Source organism: Ochotona curzoniae, unplaced genomic scaffold (genome assembly GCF_017591425.1).
Source record: "Ochotona curzoniae isolate NIBS_2020 unplaced genomic scaffold, NIBS_Ocur_1.0 contig_64, whole genome shotgun sequence".
Classification (NCBI taxonomy): Eukaryota; Metazoa; Chordata; class Mammalia; order Lagomorpha; family Ochotonidae; genus Ochotona; species Ochotona curzoniae.
The window spans coordinates 41724161-41745577 of record NW_024466502.1 but is presented as its reverse complement, the minus strand read 5'-3'; the positions used below and the strand labels follow the sequence as shown (position 1 = coordinate 41745577).

The following is a 21417-nucleotide window of genomic DNA, read 5'->3' as shown; positions in this document are numbered from 1 at the left end:
GTCATACTTTCAATTATTTGAGGATAAAGATTAGCTTATCTCTGTATCCACAGATTCTGGCATAGAGCAAATTTTAGTTACTGTGAGTTAAATTTAGTTGGCCCTTAAGACCCACGCTTTGCCACATGCCACAATCACACTTCAGAGAGTTGAGAATTGTTCTGTGTAACTAGAAAGTTAGGCTCCAGTTTAGTTTGCACATCAAGCCTCATGTTCCCTGCAGTCTGCCAAGCTTTTGACCCAGATTCCTGCTCTGAGTTTACTTGCCTGCTCCAAGTATAATCATAAATCCTGCTCTGACCCAAATCCACCGCCTGTACCTGTTCTACATCACTAAGGTCTCCTGCTTTGACCTTGTCTATGAAACACTATTTGTGTCCAGGGCACCCATGGTGAAGAGCCAGGAGGGACAAGCTGAAACTTCTAATGTCCACGATGACATCTGATTCTCCAAGCTGTGTAAGGCAACTGAGAGGGCCAAGCTGAAAAAGCATCCAGATGAATACAGGGTCAAGTATCCAACTTGCTGCCCACAGCAAATCCTGAAGCAGGAAGCAGGTGCAGACGTGGGCCAAAATGGAACTCAACAAGTAACAGATGGTCATGATGCCTTTCTGATCCTCTGGCTGTGACTATCCCATCTAAAGTGAATGTCCAAACCTGGAATAGCAGCTCAAGGAAAGACAGAAAACGAAGGGTCCAGTGTGATAGCCTAGTGGCTAAATCCTCACTTTGCATGCTCCCAGATCCCATATGGGCACCAGTTCATGTCCCAGCTGCTCCACTTCCCAACCAGCTCTCTGCTTGTAGCCTGAGAAAGCAGTTGAAAACAGCCCAAAGCCTTGGGACCCTGCAACCACATGGGAGACCCAAAAGAAGCTCCTGGCTCCCGGTTTCAGATTGGCTAAGCTCTGGCCATTGCAGCCGCTTGGGGAGTAAACAAGTGAATGGCAGATCTTTCTGCCTTTCCTTCTATCTGTATATCTGCCTTTACAGTAAAAATAAATTAATCTTTAAAAAAAGAAAGAAAAGAAAAAAGGAAGGGAGGTAAGTCCATGAAAGGGGGAAAGAGATACATTCTTTGTAGACTCAGGGTCCTGTTACCCTCATTTGATGTTTAAATACTTGGCCAGAAAAGATGTGAGAACATCCTACCCAGTGGCACCTGTCTGAACTTATTTAGAACCAATGTCTCTGAATGTGTTACTCAGTTAAGGAGCTCAAAGCCAAGATGACCTAGAATTCAGGAGTCTCAATCTCATGGCAAGTGTCTTTATATAAAAGAAGGGCAGAGGAAGACTCGAGATAATCACACAGAGGAAAAAAGTCTGGTGACAAAATCAGATGAAATTAGAGGTTGAAGTTACACTCTGAGAAGCCAAGGCTCACCAGGAGAGCAGAAGGTGGAAGGGAAAGGACAGAATCTCTCCGAGCCTTCAGAGGGATTACAGCTGCTGACACTCTGTGACTGCAGACTTCCAGCTCCAGAACTATGAGAAAGACACGTCTACTGTTCCAAGTTTGTGGGACTTGGTCATGGCAGACCTAGGAAATTCATGCAGTCTTCTTCTGTCCTTCTGGTAGAGAAATGAGTGTGCACTGGAATGCTTAGTCTATGAAGAAGACTGTCAAGGAGAAAGTGACATAGGCGAAGTCTGGGGATGCTTTTAGAGATTAGAAGAAAGAGGGAATAAAGGGTGGAAGTTGACCCAAAACGTGTTAAAGCAGCAGTCCTTAATAGCTCTTAAGTTCATCTTCAGCCACTTAGAAGCTTAATTTAAACATGCTAGCATTTTAAGTTAGATTCTTTTTCAGAAAGAATAATAATGAAAAGGTTGCAAAGAAGACAGTGAATGCTCTGGCAAAATCTTTCTCACCCCAAATATTCCTCCCTCCAAATGTTTGTTAACTGATTGGCTTTGTTGAAATAGACTTAAGCTATTGGAGGAAGTACATATGTTGAGACTTAGAAAGTTTTATGAAAGGATCTTCCATACTTTGAGCAACAGGTAGCCTAGCTGCACATAACGCATTAAACTTTGCAAAGGAACTGCACAACTGGCTTTGTCCCTGCCCTACCTCTTCAAAGTCAAATGCCAGAGGAAATGGTACCACTCACCAGCTGCTCTTATTGGCTGGCTCACAGTTCACCTCATCTCCTTAACATAATGACTGTCCTGTGGAATTTGACAGTTGCAACATCTAATCTGGCTTAAAAGCTCTTTCCAGCTTCCAGGGAGTTCCACTGTACCTCCCTTAGGTTAGTGTAAGACGTAACCACAACTTTAATTATTAGTCTTCTCAAGAGAATGAGGGAGATGGTCTCCCTTACCATGACACCATCCACTTAACTATGAATGAATAATCCAGCTCTTTACAATTAACTTGCCAAACAAGCATCAAATCCCAAAGCAAGCGTAAAGTAGCTGTGTAAACATCATAAACACAACCCAGGCATGCCTCCCTGTTTTTGTTCCTTATGCAATATTTTACACTCATTCAAAGCCTATGTGAAACTTTCTCTGATGCCTCTTTCTGACTCATAAAAACACCACTAATCTCCAGTAGACAATCAAAGGTTCTATTTTACGGTGACTGTAGAAGAGGCGTCATCAAGGTTGCTTAGCAGCAGAAGTTGATTTCTCAGAAACAATTTGAAGAAAGCATTCTTTATTTTCTCAAGGATTTGTGTCTTTGGCTTGACTGACTTTCAAACTGAATTACGCAAAAGATTTTTCTCCTTATACCTGTGGGTGGATCACGAGGGAAAAGTGGCAGGGAAAGACATCATGTTAAGAAGTGGATAAGGAGCCATGTTTCTTCTATCCAGAAGCCTCTAATTAGAAAAGTTGAGGCTCGTTCTGATGTTGGTTTTCTTTACAGGCTCCAGCATGATAAGGGAGAAGCTCAGAGAAAGAAAGGACATGTATCACCTTAGGAGATGGTGTCCAATCAACCAGGAAATGGTGGACATTTGAGTTATTTCCTGGTGATGCAACACACCACAGTTGCTAAACTCACTGAGTCGAATTATGCAGGCTAGGAATTATCTTCATGGGACCAAGAAGTTAAGAAAAATAGCGAAGATACCTTTGAGGGCAGGGGACAGCTATTGATATTTGCTGAATTATTATTATGTGATACTGTTTTTAAAGCATTTTTCACCTAAAATAAAATACAAATAGTTTAACACTGTCCTTAAACATGAGAAAGCAATATGCTTAGATGTGCTTTATGATTTAAGTTGCCTCTAAATAGAGTTGGCATGTGAACCCTGATGGTCAACACATCTATAGGATTCACTAGGCAGGTACTGTGTCTTGGATGACTGTCACCATGGATGAACTACAGCCCCAGGTTACCACATTTTCTCTTCTTGAAGGAAATCACTTTATACAGGTTTTTAATGGGAAATCTCCGAATTTCTGACTGTTGACAATATACTTTTTAAATGATTTTCTCTTTTAAACAATCGAACACATACTGAGTGTGGCTTAGGATTACTTCCTTCCTGTCTCAAATCATTAAGTCATTACTCAACCTGCAATTTTCTGCACACATGGACCAAAGGCGTGGAAATGTAAACAGGAACCCACACTGGACTCATTTTGGGAAATGCCCTTTGAGGAACATTTGCAGTATTGGGTCATCAGAGGGCATTTGATTGCCAAGGCTTTGCTAGTTTTATTAGAAATCTGGGATAAATTGGATCAAGACTCCAGATTTGGGATAGAACAGAACACGGATACCCAAAAATTCTTACCCAACCATGCTGTGTTTATACGTGAGCTAACAACCTTGTCAGTCGCCAAGAGCTGAGAAGTTTTCTGGCCATAAGTAACTTCTTCCTTCATTTTAATGTACATTATAGATATTATTACATTTTTTCTAAGGTGTGTGCCATAAAGTTAAGAAATCAGGAGGTACCACTGTGTTTTTCTATGTTGTATGGGTGCCCTGATTTACTGTCAAGTGGTTAGATTTTGTGATGAGAGGGATTTGGATTTTCCAGTCTCTTTCAGTGTCACTTTTACACTCTTCTGCTCATCTGAATCATAGGACATCCCCCACCTTACTTACAGATCATTTCATTACAATGAAAGCACTACACTTTATTCAATCACCTATTCCAGTTTTCTTTTTGGACATCAATCTCTTAGCAACTCAATACAAGTTGCCCTGAATTAATTCAGTCATCTGTTGCTTGTTTCAAAAGGTCTCTGGGCAGAGGACATACGACTTAATAGATACCAAATTGTCTCACTCAGCTGGAACAGCCCTTTTAACATCCAAAGTCCTGCATCTAGGAAACCCCTCAGTCCTGGGCAAACCATAATGGTTAATTCCCTAGGCCTAGCACACAGGTAGAATAAAAGTGGAGAGCAGGTAACAAGGAGAGAAATCTGTCTTCCCAAGAGTAGATGCATGTGGAGGCAATAGGAGGCTTCACACAAAATTGTCAATGTTTGTTTAATGAGAAAAACATACAGCATGTGCTGTGAAGAAGGTGAGCAGGTGATAGAAGAATCACCATTCAGTGAATTCTACTTTAACCTCATTTTTTTTAAGAGCAGGAGACCATGAACAAAGTCAAAAGTCATTGGCAAGGTTCTCTCTCTCTTTCAAATTTTAATTTTAATCTCATTTCATCTGGGAGATAGAGAAACTCCCATTCACTGGTTCACTCCCCAAAGGCTGACAGTAGTGCTGGAGCTGAGAAACCATGAACTCAATCAGGTCTTCCAAATGGGTGTCAGGAACACAACCACCTGAGTCATCACTGCGACCTTTCAGCATGTGCATTAGCAGGAAGCTAGAGTGAGGAGCTGAGGTGGGTACTGAATGCATGCAATGTAACATAAGATGTAAGCATCTACTGACAGCTTCAATACCAGCTAAGTATCCTTTATTTTCTTCTTGACATCTCATAAAACAATTTTATATAACTCATGTGAGGCACATGCATGTTTTGCATGGATGTAATATGTTGTTTCTGAAAGAATACAAACTAATATGAACATAACAATGATCAAATATGTATTTTTCAGAAATAAAAGGAAAAGATACAATTTACTAGGATGAGGAAGCATGATCTTGAATGATGTATTTATGTAACCGACATTCTTTAATAACTACTTGCCCTCAATCATCTACTATTCTCCTGCTTTCCACCCTCCACATCTTAAATAACACACTTAAGCAATAGCTAGTCACTTAAGAGTGGGGAAATGTGGTCATTTACAGCAGGAGAGAAGCATCCAAATCTCTCCAAGTCAGGGTTTGCCAGAGAAAGGGAACCAACATCATTCATCTATAGAAACAGATATATAAAAATGGTTGGCTGCATACTGGAGAGTGATAGATCAGAGAGAGAGAGATTGGCATACCCAGTTACAGAGGATGAAAAGTTCCACAATTTGCTATCTGCAAGTTGCAGACCTGGGAAAACACAAGGTTAAAGGCCCAAGGAACTGGAGCAGGGATGAGAGGTGCTGCTGAAGGAAGCCCTAGAGTCTGAAGGCATAAGTCCTTGGAGACCTGATGTCCGACAGGAGATTAATATCCCAGACCCAGAGGAATAGAATTGGAATTGTAGATTTCAAAGACACTGGGAGGTGGATACCATCATACTGTGAGAGGAGCTGAGCACAAGGTAAGTCAAAGTCAACCAATGGCCTGGGATAAATGCCTGACATGTTTGTGCCTCTGAAGGATTAGACCATGTGACCAGAAGGCTTCTGAAGTTTTCTACACTTCCAGGACCTACTTGGGGATTATATATATCAGAAAAGCAGTAATAGTCACCAAAACCATCATTGAATGTTCAGTATGGGAAGCCAAGGAACTAGCCATGGTTTCTCCCAAAAGGAGGGGACTATTGGGATGGATCCAACTGTTTATAACTTCAAAGTCTACAACAAGGGTGATCTCATTACTTGCAAAAGAAGCAAATTTCTTAGGCCCGGCGAGGTAGCTTAGTGGCTAAGGTCCTCGCCTTGCATGTACTGGGATCCCATGGGTGCCGTTTCTAACCCTGGCAGTCCCACTTCCCATCCAGCTCCCTCTTATGGCTTGGGAAGGCAGTTGGGGATGGACCAAGGCCTCGGGTCCTGGAGGAAGCTCCTGGCTCCTGGCTTCGGACTGGCTCAGCTCTGGCCATTGCAGCCACTTGGGGAATCAGCAGATGGAAGATCTTCCTCTCTGTCTCTCCTCTCTGTATATCTGCCTTTCTAATAAAAATAAATAATAAATTTTTAAACAAAGCAAAAAAGTAGCAAACTTGTCACTGTAAACTTTAATACTTTGTAAGATATCATCATAAAGAACCACATTTTGCACATAGAGAAGCACCTGAACCTAACAGTGTTGCATTGGATGCTAACACACTCTTGAGAGATAGAGAACATAGTTTCTACTCTCCCCATATCATGAGTGATGTAACTGAGTTTCTGAGCAGTTCAGATCGCAGGGTTGAGTCTTGGACTCTGTGCTCATGAGTATTTGCAGCCTCTACGTAAAACGGAGGTAGGTGGGGATTTTGTCGCTGAGTGCTTGCATCTGGAGTCAGAGCCCTAGGTATGGAGGATGGGAAACTTATGGAGCACACTGTGTCCTCTACCAAACCGGAGCAGAGACCTCAGGTTGTGAGTGCCATGACTGGTATGCTCTGGAGGGGGCTTCCCTTGGTGCCACCCAGGAGATGTTGCTGTCTTTTGTAGCTGGCTGATCCTCTGTAGATGAAGTGTTCTGTGTGTGACCCTCTCACACAGAGTCCCCCCTCTCTCAATGTCTCAAAACTATGGTGTTGGAGCTCAATGAGGTCAAAGGATTGGAGAAAACCTAGGAGTGGAGGAGGACTCATGTTTTTCTGTTGCATGTTGTTTTGTGAAGCTGGATGTTATTCTACCAGTTTTGCTGCTGTTTATAATTTTTGTTCCATACAGATTATTATTCTAAAAATAGAGCAGTAATATATTGTTGCACATATGGATTCAATTAAGAGCCTTCTTGCAAACCGAAATGTGGTTTTACTGCTTCTGGCCAGGCCAGACAAGGATGTCTGAAGACAAATTTCCGAAGGATGCTGCAGGCTAATTTCTCTGATCTATTTAACGTAACCACAGGACCCGTCTCTGAGACAGAGATGGATGGCTTTGGCATGCTGTCTTGGACCACCCTCTGATCTCTAGGCAATATGTGGAACCTCACAGAGAAGTGGTTGCTTCCAAGAGCCAAGGTACAGGCACAATAGCCCCTCCAGCCTCCCTAGGATTCAAGGGAGATTAAGAAAGACTTCTCCCATATTCAGTGTTCCAACTGCCTTCTGAGGATCAACTTGGCCTCACTTAGCCAATTCATGACTTGGGATGGTTTGTGGCAGGATTACATTTCTTGGACCACGGCCAACTGACATGTCGTGCTTCCCAAGACACCGTGAGCTTCACAGCTGTGTCCCCACAGAACTAAGATCAGAAGTTTATGCTCTGTTTTTGTTTCCCTGGAGGTTTTTTTTTTTCCCCCTCTAATTAGCAACACCTCACCCGTGGAGTACTGCTGCCTAACAAATGATAGAAGTTCAGGAATTTTGACATTTGTTATCAAATGCATGCATCCCCATCCTTTGCTCCTCCTCATTGTGACAGCCACTCCAACTGCACCTGGGGCATAATCACTGCCAAATCCTTGCCCCAGCTGTTGATTTAAATTTACACAGCTTGACCAAACATACTGACTATTTGGTGCATATCATAATCAGAAGAAGAATGCCTCTTTGGATTTTTGAACTCATTCCATTTGGGGTACTCATAGCAGGGGGCATTAAAGATGAGATGGTGGTGCTCATTCACTTATCCAATCATGCTTCCATCCAATCTTCCCTCATGTAGGTAATAAACATCTTGTGTGCCACGTTCCAAGCTGGCCACTAGGCATTTCAGTGGAGGAACACAGGCATTTCAGCGGGGGAGCACTGTTGTCAGGAGTGGCTTCCATTTTAATTGAACCCAGGGAACTTCATCACTCTCACTTCAGGTGTGTCAGACACTGTCATGTGTCTCCGGGTGTACACAGACCTCGCCAGGTTGGATGCTCTGGCTCCCCTCTGGTCCTTTGAGGCTGGCCTTTGCTTGGCTTTTCAGGGAGAGGAGGGGCCGGGGAAGGGCTGGGGCAGGGCTCTCCAAGGCTGTGTCATGCTGGGCTCCAGCCCAGCCCATTTCATCACGAAGGGAAACTGAACTATGAGCCCGTTGCTAGGCTGTGGCTATTTATTTATATAAATGAGCCTTGTGCTTAAATTAGAAATCTGTTTTTGCTTTTTCTTTCCTCATTCCAGCATCATCTGGTTGTCTGGCACCATCAAAGTTGCATTTCTGACCTAACAAGAGCTCTTGGTGGATGGGAGTGGGAAGGAGGATGGAAAGAGTGCCAATCAGCCTGCCTCACGAGTAGGTGGAAACACGTGGCCATGCCATTAGCATCCTGTGCTTCAGGACATTTCATCTCTGACATCTACGTAGTCCTTGCTTGGGAATAGCAGCATCAAGAGTGGCCTGGTGTTAGCACCTCTTCTGATGAGCCACACACAAGATTACTCCAGAACAGAAGGCAAGGCACATAAAAGAGAATTCAAGTCAGGTGCTGCAAACAGGTAACATCTTCAGAGGCAGCTATTTTAAAAGAGTCGCTTTACTGAAGCTGTTTTGACATGAGAATATTTTGATTTGGTCCAAAAAAATTTCAGCTTACAGATGTTCAGTTTTTTTTTTTCTTTTAATAGGTGATGAGAAAATCTAGCATTCTACCCTCCATTTGTGAGATTTGCCTCAAAATTGATCTTCATTCTCCCTCTCTCTTTCAAGTAAATAAAAATAATAAGTAAAACATTCAAAGATAGCACAAAAGACACAGAGCATTATGAGGGGAGAGAGACTGATCCTAAACATAAAATACAAAGCAGTGGAACAGTTCACTGGGTGCTCAGAAGAGCTCACTGGGGTCCCTCTGTGAGAAGTGTCTGAATTCTGACCTCAAGTGTCTGAAGCACTTTAGGCTTGTCTGTGCCTCAGTTTCTCCATGTAAAATACAAATGATCATATCTATCCTTCCTCTTCCCTCTAAGCCATATAATGAGAAATGTGAGACACTTGGAGAAAGGTACCTGTCTAAATAGCGTTCGTATGTATGAGTCCTCTCTGAGTCAAGAATCACAGGGTTGGGAAGTTACCACCTCTGTGACTCATGGAGACACAGTGGTGCCTTTGGGTGGGAAGTGTGGCGTGTGTGATGAGTGGTCCTGGCGAGGGCAGAGAACCGAGTACTCTATACCCAGTGCCGTAGACTGGAGGAGTGTGTGCACAAGCACTTGGGAATTTGACGCAGAGAGGAATTTGACATTTCTGCCTGTAATCTACATTTGCTGTACAAAGAGCTGTGACAGCATGTTTGTGCTCGACTTTGGCTTCCCTGTGCCAAGGAAGAATTTGTCTGCCATTTGTCACACTTGCCAGAGTCCCCTGGAGGCAGTTTCAGTTTGAGAAAGGGTGGAGGGAGAATATGTGTTCCATCAGGTTTCGCTGCCTTCTATGCCTTACTGACGTGGATGGACTGTCCTTCCGGTACCCTGAAGGGCTGAAGCCTCAGCTTCCAGAATCCTGACCAAGTGCCACCACACATCAGTTCAGAGGCCTACGCTGGAGCTATCAAGAGGGCAGGCGAAGGATGCATGTGTTCCCATAGCTCCACTCACCCAGCTGCACTTCCGACTTTCCATCATCCCTATTTTCAGAGCTAAAGTGCCATCTCCTCTGGTACGGTTAATCTTTGTTCCTGCCACCAACCCGTTTTGCTTTGTTATTTCCCGTCACATCCCTGCCTTCGTATTTCTTGCGCATTCCTTTCTCAGGCATCGTGTTTTGATTCACCCCTCACACTGCCTTCCCAGGGCCAAGAACAACTCTGTTCCAGCAGCAGGAGGAGATTATTTGGCTTAAAAGAGGGAATAAATGGTGACCTCTCTCCATTAGCATTCTTTGGATTTACATGGGAATTATTCTGGGAGCTGTTCAGAGCCTCCCAGAGGGACAGTAGGTTTCTGTGCAGAGAGTCACTTTGTCCCATTGTTTCTAACTGAGTGATGATAACAGCTTTTCTTTCAGGAGCTCCCAACCCCCACTCCACAAGAACCTTGAATCATACAATGGGTATTATTACCATTGTTACAGATGTGAGCATTTTCCCCAGTGACTGATGGCATGACCTGTTGCTGTTTCCAATGCTTGGGAATCTCGTTCATCTGTTAAGGCAGCCCTCCTCAGGTGACTGACGCCAGAGGGGTCAGCTCTAGCTGCTCTTGCTTCTCTGTTGATATTCATAGGGCTCAACAGCACATACTAAGTTCAGAAGCCCAGTACCTGGTGCTGGCATTGTTCTCTGCAGGGACACTGTATTTCCCCATCCAGCTCTTTGTATGGTGATTCATGAGTCCACTGTTTGGCACAGAGCAAGCAAAGAGACCAGAGGATCTGGGCTCCATCCAGGCAACAAGTAAGGCTGTTTTCTACCCAGTCTAAGAGGATAGAGAGCCCAGAGCCTCCAGGAATGAACTGATACTTAATTTAGTCTGTCTGGATCTGTTGCAAACCACATTCTGTGCTCCCAGGACAGAATACTGCACTTGAGAGTAGGGGAAGACAGCAAGTCTCCACTTCCCCCTCCGCACACCCATCCTCCCTGTCTTTGGGCTCAAACACAATGTAACAAGGCCAAGGTTGAAAAGAACAGAGCTCAGCAAGAAACAGCCATACTTGGAAAGGTGCTTCCACATCCAAGAACTGGCATCTTCTTAAATGTTCAAAGAGCAGGTGTTCTTGTTTCTCTTTTATTTTTGGGAAAACCAAATTCCAGAAATCTGGGTTGTTTTCCTTGGCATTTACAAAGTAAATTTCTGTAGGACTGAGACAAAACCCCTCCAATTTCTGGTATCTGTTCCATTTTTTCCCCCATATTCCCATGTTATCCTTTAAACCAACTTAAGCAAAACAGCCAAACCAAGTCCTGAGTAGAAATCAAAAGCAGTGAGGACTTCCATCAGAATGTCTGAGCTTGAGGACTAAACTGCTGCTTCTCTGGCTAACATTGTTGGTCAAGACAAGGCTGCATGGCTCAGCATAGCTGAGACGAGTTGGGGTCTCACTGTTTATCTTGCTATTCTGAGAGGACTATAAATGAGAAGGAGGCAGGACAGTATCCAAGTGCATAGCACACATACATATGCCTGCGAACACACGTGAGGAGGAACCTTTTCGTGTTCATAATGGTTGTAGGAACAGATCCTCTTAGAGGTCATTTACAGCTTCATGAGTACACCATGGCCTCTTAAAACTCTTGGCTCTTTGTCTGAGCCCTCTTTCTGAGCACTGAAGTTGGCTAAGACTTTGCATGAGGCATCCCCCAGAGAGGATCTGGAGTTAAGGGTGCCAAGAGCCACTCTTAACCCAGGAGGAATGCAGCTGGTGAAATAGTATGTCTCAGTTTCCTTGCCCATCAAAAGAACAACTGAGGTGTGTTCCACTGAGATTTGGAAATGGACTCCAGTGGGAGGGAAACCCAACAGCTTTTGTTGGCATTTATTGGTTTTCTATCCTCCTGCCCTGTTTACCCCATCCCTCATTGTGTTTCCTGAGATCACATCCCTGATAACCATCTAGGTTCCAATCTCAGGAATTAAAACCAAGACAGTGGTGTAGTTTCTGCCTCCTACGCCGTGGATGTAGTGAACTCCACACACAGTCTGTTGCCTTTTAACAGGGACAGGTATACATTTCTATGTGGGGTGTTGCCTCCTTTCAACCATTGGCCAGGACTAAGTTTTTCAGAAGAAAGAATTTTACTTTTTGTAAATCCAGGAAGGTCTATGCATCAGGATGGTATGTATAAGAAATAGAAAATGGGGCTCACGTTCTTGAAAAGTAGTGCTAACTGGAAGCAACCTTAGGGCTCTCTCGGTGTGGACCACAGACACTCCCAGGCAGGTGCAGTCTCTATATTCCTCATTATCTTTCAGCCTGGCAAGCTGAGCCTCCAAGGAGGCTCACTGAGCACACCTGGATTGGTTGACTCTAAGTTCCTTTCAGAGCAGCAGCGGGAGAGTCCTCTGGGACAGGGAAAGGTAGCATCAGAGCTCCCTGCAGTGGTTCTGGTTCTTGGATATTATACTCCTATCAGTTCTCCTGAGCTTAAGCAGACAACAGATTAGACTTGCAATCAAGCAGACACATGAAAGCAAACGTGTGCCTCTAACATTTTATAACCTGCCTCCCACAGAACAGAAGGCAATCTTCCCCTGGCATTATTCCCTGCCTTGTTCTTGACATTTTTAACACAGTGAGTATACACAGGCGACTTCGCATTTCCGACACCTCCCACTGCAATAGGCTCTTGGACCTTCCAGGCCTGAGAATCACACGCGACATCAACAGTAAGGTCATGCTACTGTTCCAATACATCAGGGCCAAAGTTCACCACCTCAGTAGAACCTGGAGAACTCTCTGGGGAAGTTAACAGCTGGCTAAGGTGGCTTACCGGCACGCTACGTAACACTTGGTAGAAAGCAACCACTGCTTGCTCCCTTCCTTAGCTGTGCAACAGTGGGCAGGAAACCATTAGCAGAAGTTCAGACCTTATTTCCAAGCCTCTTGTCTGGCCTACCCAAAGCAGAGTGTATTCTTCAAGTTTTTCTGCTTGTGCCCATCAAAGCAGCAGTGACCCTCACCCAATAGGGGCTGAGGCAAGGGAACAGAGACTGGGCCAGTTATGCTTCTCCCATCCTTCATACTACACACTGGAGGTTGGGTTTTAAATAGTCTAGGCTTAAAGGGGAACAAGCCTTTCTGGTGCCAAGGGCAGGTGCTCAGTAATGGCTAAGGCTATGTATGTATGGGTTGATGGTCATCAGAGCAGGGAGGGGGAAAGAAGGAAAAGAACAAATGCAAGAGAAAAGAGGGAGGAGGGAGAAGTTCATATGCAATGATAGGCAGCAGAATGACAGACTGCCACCCATGACTCCTGTAGGTCACCCAAACCAATGTTACCCCCACCCTGTCCAACCATGTTTCAGAATGGAATCAGGAGTTGGTGACTGCATGTGCTTGCTCTAAAGAAACAGAAAACCTTTAGAATATGGTTCCCCAGTTTAAAAATAGTTTGACCTTACTTCCTTAACTGCAACAGGTCTTAACCAAAGGACTTTAAGATGCTTTATTAAAAATAAATAAATAAATAAATAAAACAGTCACTTGTGTGACTATACAATGAAATTCTTATTTATCCCAAGACTTGAATACATACTATTCCCATAACCCCCATAATTAACTGTAAGATGCAGATCTTAGAATTTTAAAGGAAGAGATGCTGTTAGCCGGATTGTGCATGTTATCAGACACATGGTAGGAACAAAATAAATGCTTAAGATTGAACTAGTGATTATTGGAGAAATACAAAGTAGAATATTTTAACAAGAATACCCAAGCACTCAGCATTGACAGCTTTTCAAAAACATTTCATTGCCTCTGTTCTGGGCTTCAAGGATGCAAGGATGAGAGAGTCCTCCATGTGTGTTTACACTGGTCAACTTGTAACTGCACACACACTACAAGGAAGACATAAGCAGGGACAGGACAGGACAGGTCACAGGTTCTACAGAAGAAGATTCTGAAGCAACTGAAGAGGAGGTCTCACTAGGCAGACCAGGCCCCAGACGATGGCACAGAACAACAAAGGTGGGAAATAACCTGCTGGATCTGAAAGTTTGAGAGCTGCCCTGTGTGTATATGGCTGGAGCAAAAGGAAGGGTGTATGGGTGTGAGTGTGTGTGTGTGTGTGTGTGTGGGAAGATAAGCAGTTGATGCCTTGGTAGTCACCAGCTTTTACATAAGATACAACACTGTCAGCAGCAGATGTCATTTATCTAATCTTCATGGGAAGCTGAGTATATATGTTGTTGCTCTGTCATGGGAAAACAAATAAGCATCCCCACATCTTAGGCCCTCCTGCCAATGCAGCTTATGCAGTGTCTAGACTCTTCACCTCTCCTCTACGAGTGGCTTCAGGGAAAAACAATCTCATTCTTTAGGCACAGAGTACTTCACTGGGTGAGTGGATCGATGGATGGCTGGACAAATGGCTGTCAGAGTCCCACAAAAGCCCTTAAGTCTTACTATTTTATTCAATGCAGACATAAATACTCTTTGTTTATCACCAGCTTTGTATGTCTGTTCAACACATAGAACCCAGAAGAAACAAGCTTGGAATGAAGAGACAAGACTGGAGTCCTTAGAGAATTTAGTGATGATGTTGCCATAAGATCAGCATCATATGAGAAAAAGCAGCCAGCAGACCCGGAGGCTGGGTTTGGGAAGAAGGTCTCTGGTGGTGTGAAAGAAAGGTATTTCAGTGCCAGAACACATTGCTGCTACAGAATGCACTGGGAGCCTTAAAATTTGCTAAAGCCCAAAGCAGAATAGACAAACTGCAATTATGTTCATGCACCCAGGACTCCTGCTACCCTGCAGCTCCCTGGAGTGTCCTTGTGACATTTGGATGCTTCTCTTGCAAAGGCCTGGAGAGAGAAAAACAGCAACTCAACATCTAACAAATTATGCACCTTGTCATTGCTTCTGCTGGTCTTGTTCTGACACTTCCATTTTCACTGTAGACAATAATTATCCTCTAATTGCTTAGATCATCTTGCTTGTGGAGTTACATCAACAATCAAAATCTGTCATTATTGTTTGTTCTGTGTCTTGATTTAGCTGAATATTCTTCATTTGTACATATAATTCTATTCTGTAGAGTAGAGCCTGCTTCTCCTATACCTCACCCACCCCCGATAGAGGCAAGGTCTTTAGAGGTCTGGGAGGGAGTATCACTAGTATGTTTTTTGTTTTGTTTTGTTTTGTTTTGTTTTGTTTTCTATTGACCTGAGGGCTGCACCTTAATTTGAGAGGTATCTACCAAGCTCCATCCCAAATAGAGTGCCCCAGTTGAGCCCTTGCATATCTGAATGCCACCTAACAGTAGTGGGTGGAGAATGAACAGAGGAAGACAGTGGATCCAATGTCCCACCTCTATAACAAGGGAGTTCAGATCCCTTTGATTCTGTGTGTCCTGTGTATCATCTCTTTTTTCCCACACACAAAGTTAAATGTAAAAAAAAAAAGTCACCAACATAACTAGACAACATTCATTAGAAACCCTGCACTCATTGCTTGGTGCTTGTTGCTATAGAGTCTGCAAGAAACTGATTTTCTGGAACACGTGAGGAATGCATAGAGCATAGATGGAAACAGAAAGCAGTAGCATTGGATAAATTAATGAGCATAGATTTTCAGGTGGCATCTCTGGATATCTGAGTGTGAGGTGGAAACCAGGCTTGTAGATACAATTGGCTAGATCAATTACATGGCTCATTTATCCAAATATACTTGCATCTATCAAGTATCTACTAACCAACAAGTACTAAAGAAGGCATGGTGAGGATTTAAAAAAGAATAAGCCATGGTTTGGTTTTCAGGAGCTCACACTCTGGTAAGAATTACAGTGTGAGTGTACCGTACAAGTCATTGGAGCACAGGGTCAAAAGAGAATAGGGACTATCAGGAAAGCTTCAAGGAGTCTGACGGACTCCAGTGTGACTTGAGGATCTGGACCTCTGCCTACTTTCTCACCAAAGCTATTAACAATCCTAGGATAAAGGGCCAGCCAGCCTATTAACATGGGTTTGCTGGATTCCTGCTGTTTACATATCATGCCAACATTTCAGACTGTTCTAGAAAACTGGACTTTGGATCTTAGCTAATGTCCCACTTAATCACTCCCACCGCCAACAATATTTGCCCCTGGTACAATACTTACTCGTTCTGTTCTACGAATCTTAACACTTCAGCCAAACCTGACACATGTCCATCATCAACCAATGGACACAAACCAAAGAAGGGCTAGTTTCTGGAATGTTGCCTGGATAAGAAATCTCCAGGAAGATAACAAATAAAAAGGAAACAGTCTCTCCCTGGGAAATGAGAAATCAGTTCGCCTAGAAACAAACACAAGTACATTTCTGTAAGCCTGTTTACTTTTCCTAAAGGTGATGCAGTATGGAAAATTAAACAAAAGAGAAAGAGTAGCTTGACTCAACACCTCTTATTAATGTGATTCTGCGCAAAGCCCTGCACTAGGTACCATAAGATCACAAAGCAACCAAGACCTCATGAAACTAATATTCTACTTCGTGAGGTAAGAGTTGATCAAGAACCTGTAGAGGTCTCAATCTGAAAAGACCATAGTTTTTTTTTTTTCTACAATGCAATGATAGATTTTGTGATTATACAATTTTGGATTAAATGAACTTTCTTCTTGTTTATATGCTTTTGTTTTATTAGTGCTTTAAACATGGGCTTCATCAGTCTCTTAGTATTCTACATGGACCCTAACACTGATCTATCACAAGGTACAAGACCATGCTTTCCAGGTGATAACATAAGAAAAGTATATGGTGGGTACCTGGGCAGAACCCTTGGAGTGAACGCCACATCAGAACCCTGGGTTGATATTGGGCGGCTGTTCCCCATCCTCGGGTGCTGGGGTGGTTGGGAGGCTGGGTGTGGCTATTCCCCTGTTCTCCTCCTCTACACAGATACAGGAAAAAGAAGTGGAAAACTTGGAAACAATGTTTACACCCATTCTTCCCTAACCCTCAATCTTCTCCACCCTCATCAACTATGTAAGCACTAGCTAAAATAAAAAAGTAAGTATGTGGTCAGTGCCTATGTTTTTCAGGGTTCCCTAGAGAAAAAGAACCAGCAGGAGATGGATAGATGAGAGAAAATTGATATAGACAGGAAATATACCAGTATTTCAAAAGTGATGGACAAAGAGATTTCTTTCAAGAATATGACTTATGTGACTGAAGGGGTGATCTCCAAGCAGGAAATGTGTATCTCAAGAGGCTAATTTTCCTACTGCAGCAATGGCATCCCATATGGACACTGGTTCTAATTTCAGCTGCTCTATTTCTGAACCGCTACCCTGCTATAGACTGAGAAAGCATTGGAGGATGACTCAACTCCATGGTCACCTGAAGCTACATGGGAGACCCAGAGTAAGATCCTGACTCTTGAGTTACGATTGACTCAGTTCTGGCAGCTGCAGCTATTTGGGGAGTGAACCAGCAGATGAAAGATTTCTCTTCCTCTTTCTCTTTTCCTCTCTCTGTAAATCTGCCTTTCAACTAAAAAAAATAAATTTTCATAAAAATAAGCTTATTTTGATATAAGAATTGAAACCCATGCATACGTTTTTTATAATACACATATTCCATGAACTTGATGACCCCCTCATATGAGCATACACGCACAAGCACATACATACAACTATTTAGCACAGCCCTTGACATACAATAAGTGATCAATAAATGGTAATGATTCCAATAGTAAACATTATTTCATGCTACCCAATCCCCTTCCCTAGAGGTTGCCCCTCTATTGAAATAAGAACCCTGTTGACGAAGAGTCTACAGTTCATATCCCCATGATTTAGCTCACAGTCAATGACTGACCCACTTGGAGAGACAAAGTTATGGCCTTGGTGCCTCAAGATTTCACTATTGCTGCTCCTCATGATGATGAGGTGCAGCTAGTCTCTGGCAGAGCCCCAGCTGGCTTTCACTCACTAACTCAGTTCCTTTCCCTACGCTCTTGTGAGAGCATGCTTCAGTAAATCACTCATACAAAGTTTCTCAGAGTCTGCTTCAAGAGAAACCAACTTAGATGCAAAAAAGTGAACTTTAATCTATCCAGTTATGAGAGTCTAATAAGTCAACGTGGTGATTCTGATATTCAGACAACTGGGTAAGTTTCTGCCATGTTTTCTAGGCAGACGGAAATGACTTTTGCCTTGCAGCTGTATTTGTCACCTAACTCATTTGTAGCAGACCTCCTGGTTCAGAGGAGCTGGGAACTGAGTCTTTCTGTGATCTGATAGCTCCTAAATCTGCTTGGTCACATGTATCCAACAAAGTTGGCTTGGTCTCAAAACCAAATAACTATACTTTCAACCACCAAATCTTGAATTTCAGAGAAAATATTCATTCATTCACTCACTCATTTATTCACTAGCACTCACAGAATGTTATCTTGTAGTCAGCTACTGTGTTGGGCAGGGAGATAGATTGGATGTGCTACAAACATTGCTAAAACATTGTTGCTTCCCTCCAGGGACTCACAGTCTGAAGTGAGAAAGTGAACAAATAAATAAGAGATTGCAATGGAGTGTACAATCCATGCTATAATATGATGCTACAAGAACACGCAGGAGGGGCCTATAAAGCAGGATTAGAGGGGAGATTTCAAAATGTCCACTTCTTTATTGTGGCTGACCTAAGCAGAAATAGAATAGACATCTGCTAGCACACTGCAAATCAGAATGGTTACTTCAAAGAGGAAGGTGTTACAACAAACAAAAGATGTGTAGGTTTAAGCACAAAAGATGGTTGCCTAGTGATGGACAGAATAAAGAGATATAAACGTAAAGGACTCCGCCTGCTGTGCTATTCCTGCCTAAGCTTTCCTCCCACTCAAACACTCACTTCCTGGGGGCCCAAAGAAAAGGCAATTGAATTAGATGGTTTTGGGCTATGGATTGGCTAGCTGAGTGGCAAGCAACACTGAGATCTCCCACTGTTTTTCACCCAGTAGCATGTCGGGTAACTCACAAAGAGGACCAGGACGCAGCTATCTCACTGCAAGGTTGCCCTTTGTTGCTTATCCTTCTGGCGCCATTCTTGCAAGACACACAGCGGTTACAGCATAACTCTGAAGTTAGTAATGCTAATTGTTCTATGTTGATATTAGTGTAGCAGGTGCTAATGGGAAAATAATTACTACTTTATGCCTTTATGGCCATTTTCATTGCCCTCTTGTGGTTATGCAGTTATTTGGCTATTCACGGTAATGACTTAATACACAGCAGCTACTATTCTTTTGACTATACAACTGGGAGGAGTCCAAGAAAGAAGGAGGTATTTGGGAGAGGCTGGGGCCTGATAAATATTTTTCTTGAGATTCTTTTTTTTTTTCTCCTTGCACTGTAAGAATGTAAAACTCTAAAAATATCAGTGATTTGGTGATTCAAGAAATGCAATATCTTATTCATCATCTAAATCTGTTGATGAAAATGTGTTGGGTCTGACAGATAAGGAGAGCTTGATGTCACCTGCTTTCCTGAGTGGTAGGGGCATTGAGGCCAATGGAGAGAGATCTCCATTCATTCTAATGTCTAGTTGCCTTCAAAGCCCACTGACTATAATCTGCTGCTGTGTGTTTCCTCCTGCTGCCTCTTCTCTGGTCCTGATCATGGTTTTGTACATTTATCTCTTCCTTACATTTTGGCCTTGCAGACACTGCCTTACTGGCCTCCTCACCTCTATCTTCAGACTGTTTCTAATGCATCAATCGCACTGGTTCCTTATTCAAAATTTTGCAGTGACTCATGGACCAGCTTCTTCTTAAGATGCTTCAAGATCTAACCCCTCCCTTCTTTTTCAACTTCATCTCCTTTTATATGTCCTTTTTGTTTCCAAGAGCCATGTGTACTTACTGCATATTTGTTATTTCCCAAGAGTGTCATGTTGTCTCCTCATGCCTCCACGCCCTTTCTCAACTGCTCATCCTCCCTGAAATGTATTTGTCTTCCAGAGTACGCTTCCTCTGAGAGCCTTCCCTGACTCACCCAGCAAACGTGATCCTCTTTTTCCTGTTCAACCTCCATCCTAGAAGCAACCACAGTGTAGGGCACTCTCACATTGCCTGTTTTCTCACAGGACTATGAACTCTTAGAAATTTGTTCTTTTTATTTGATTTTCAGTAGCTGGCATACTGTCAAGCACATGGCAACTCTTCAGTATGTATTGAAAAATGCAGGAGGTGAGTTTCCACTTATGTACTAGGATCTTCTGGATTAAATTGACAGATAAATTGGTAACATTTATAAGGATCATGAAAAGCATTTAGTAAATTTAGTCACAGACACAGAATCAACTTGTTTGAAGCCCAGCCTTCTTTACTTAATGATCCTCACATGCACTGTTCCCCCGTGGCTGGAATACTCTTCCCTTCTCTTCATGAATCTCAGCTCAAATGTGTATTCCTTAAGGATGCTCTTATTGTGCATCCTTCCCCAACCCCACCAGACAGGCTGTGTTCCCAAAGCATCTGTGCTGTGTTTTTCCATGTTATTTATCACCACCATAATTAGAAAACACTTGTCTAATTATAAGTTACATGTAAGAAATTAACAGATAATAACTGTTTTGTCTACTAAATATTAAGCTCCTTAAAAGCAGGCAACACATTTCTCATATTTCCTACTGGATTCTTGGCCTGTTGTATTGTCTGGCCTTTACAGAGTACACAGTAAGTGTTCAAATTAAGGGACTGGAAAGTTCCCAAGGCAAGACATGATTTTGATTTCTACTTAAGACACACACTTGGACATGACTACATCTCTTTCCAGAGATACGTTGCAAGTCTATGTTTTCAAGAATAACATCTCAAACAATTCATTGAAACCTCATTAGTACAGATGTTTGAGCAAATGAGAAAAAAAACATTTTTTTAAATTTCTGGTAGAGTTCAAGGTCAGTTTGATTCAACATCTACTGAGTACCTACTCTGTACCAGACACTGTCCTTGACACAATACTGGCAACAAGAACATGAACATGACATGGCTCCTCAATTTGAGATACTAAAAGTGCTTTGAGAAATGACTTTCTGTATATTGAATAAAGCTGTATTCACGGAGGACAGGAGAAGGCTTGTATCCTAACCCCAGAGACTACCAGTAGCTTACCAAGGACTATCAGTACAGGCACCAAGGACTATATCCCAACTGCCAAGGAGATCACAGGGAATTAGAGTGCCCTGTAGGCCAAGACTCTGAGGTCATCCACTCCCTATTGGATCTCCCACATGGGATGGAAGAAGCCCAGATCCTTCCTCACAGGATCTAATGTCATCAGAACAACAGCCAGGAGCCCTGAGCAGACCTCAGAAACAGAAGTACAATAAACTTCCTTCGGGACTCAGGAGGGAAGCTTTCTCTGGTCCTTCCTTAGTTCCAACTTTGGATCCCCACCCTCTCTTGCAATGACCATCAGGGTTGCTCCAGAGACCCAAAAATTAGATCAGACAGACAGACAGACAGAGACCAATAAAGAAAGCTTAGAACAGACAGGAAACAGTCAGCTTGGACTCACATGCACCTTACTAGGTAGGACACAAAGATTAGTTACTCCTCACTAAGGTATTGAAGATTTCTCTGTACACCCTTCCTAAAACTGTTCTGCGCCTCAACTGTTGACATATGC

The 21417-nt window shown here is 43.0% G+C and overlaps 1 protein-coding gene across 1 annotated transcript; it reads left to right on the top strand.

Moving 5' to 3' along the window:
* Nucleotides 1-8412: 8412 nt before the first annotated feature.
* SMIM2 (small integral membrane protein 2) lies at nt 8413-8617 on the top strand. Its single transcript, XM_040991552.1, is given in 2 exon segments — nt 8413-8492; nt 8494-8617. Coding segments are annotated over 2 exon segments (204 nt in total).
* The last annotated feature ends 12800 nt before the right edge of the window (nt 8618-21417 follow it).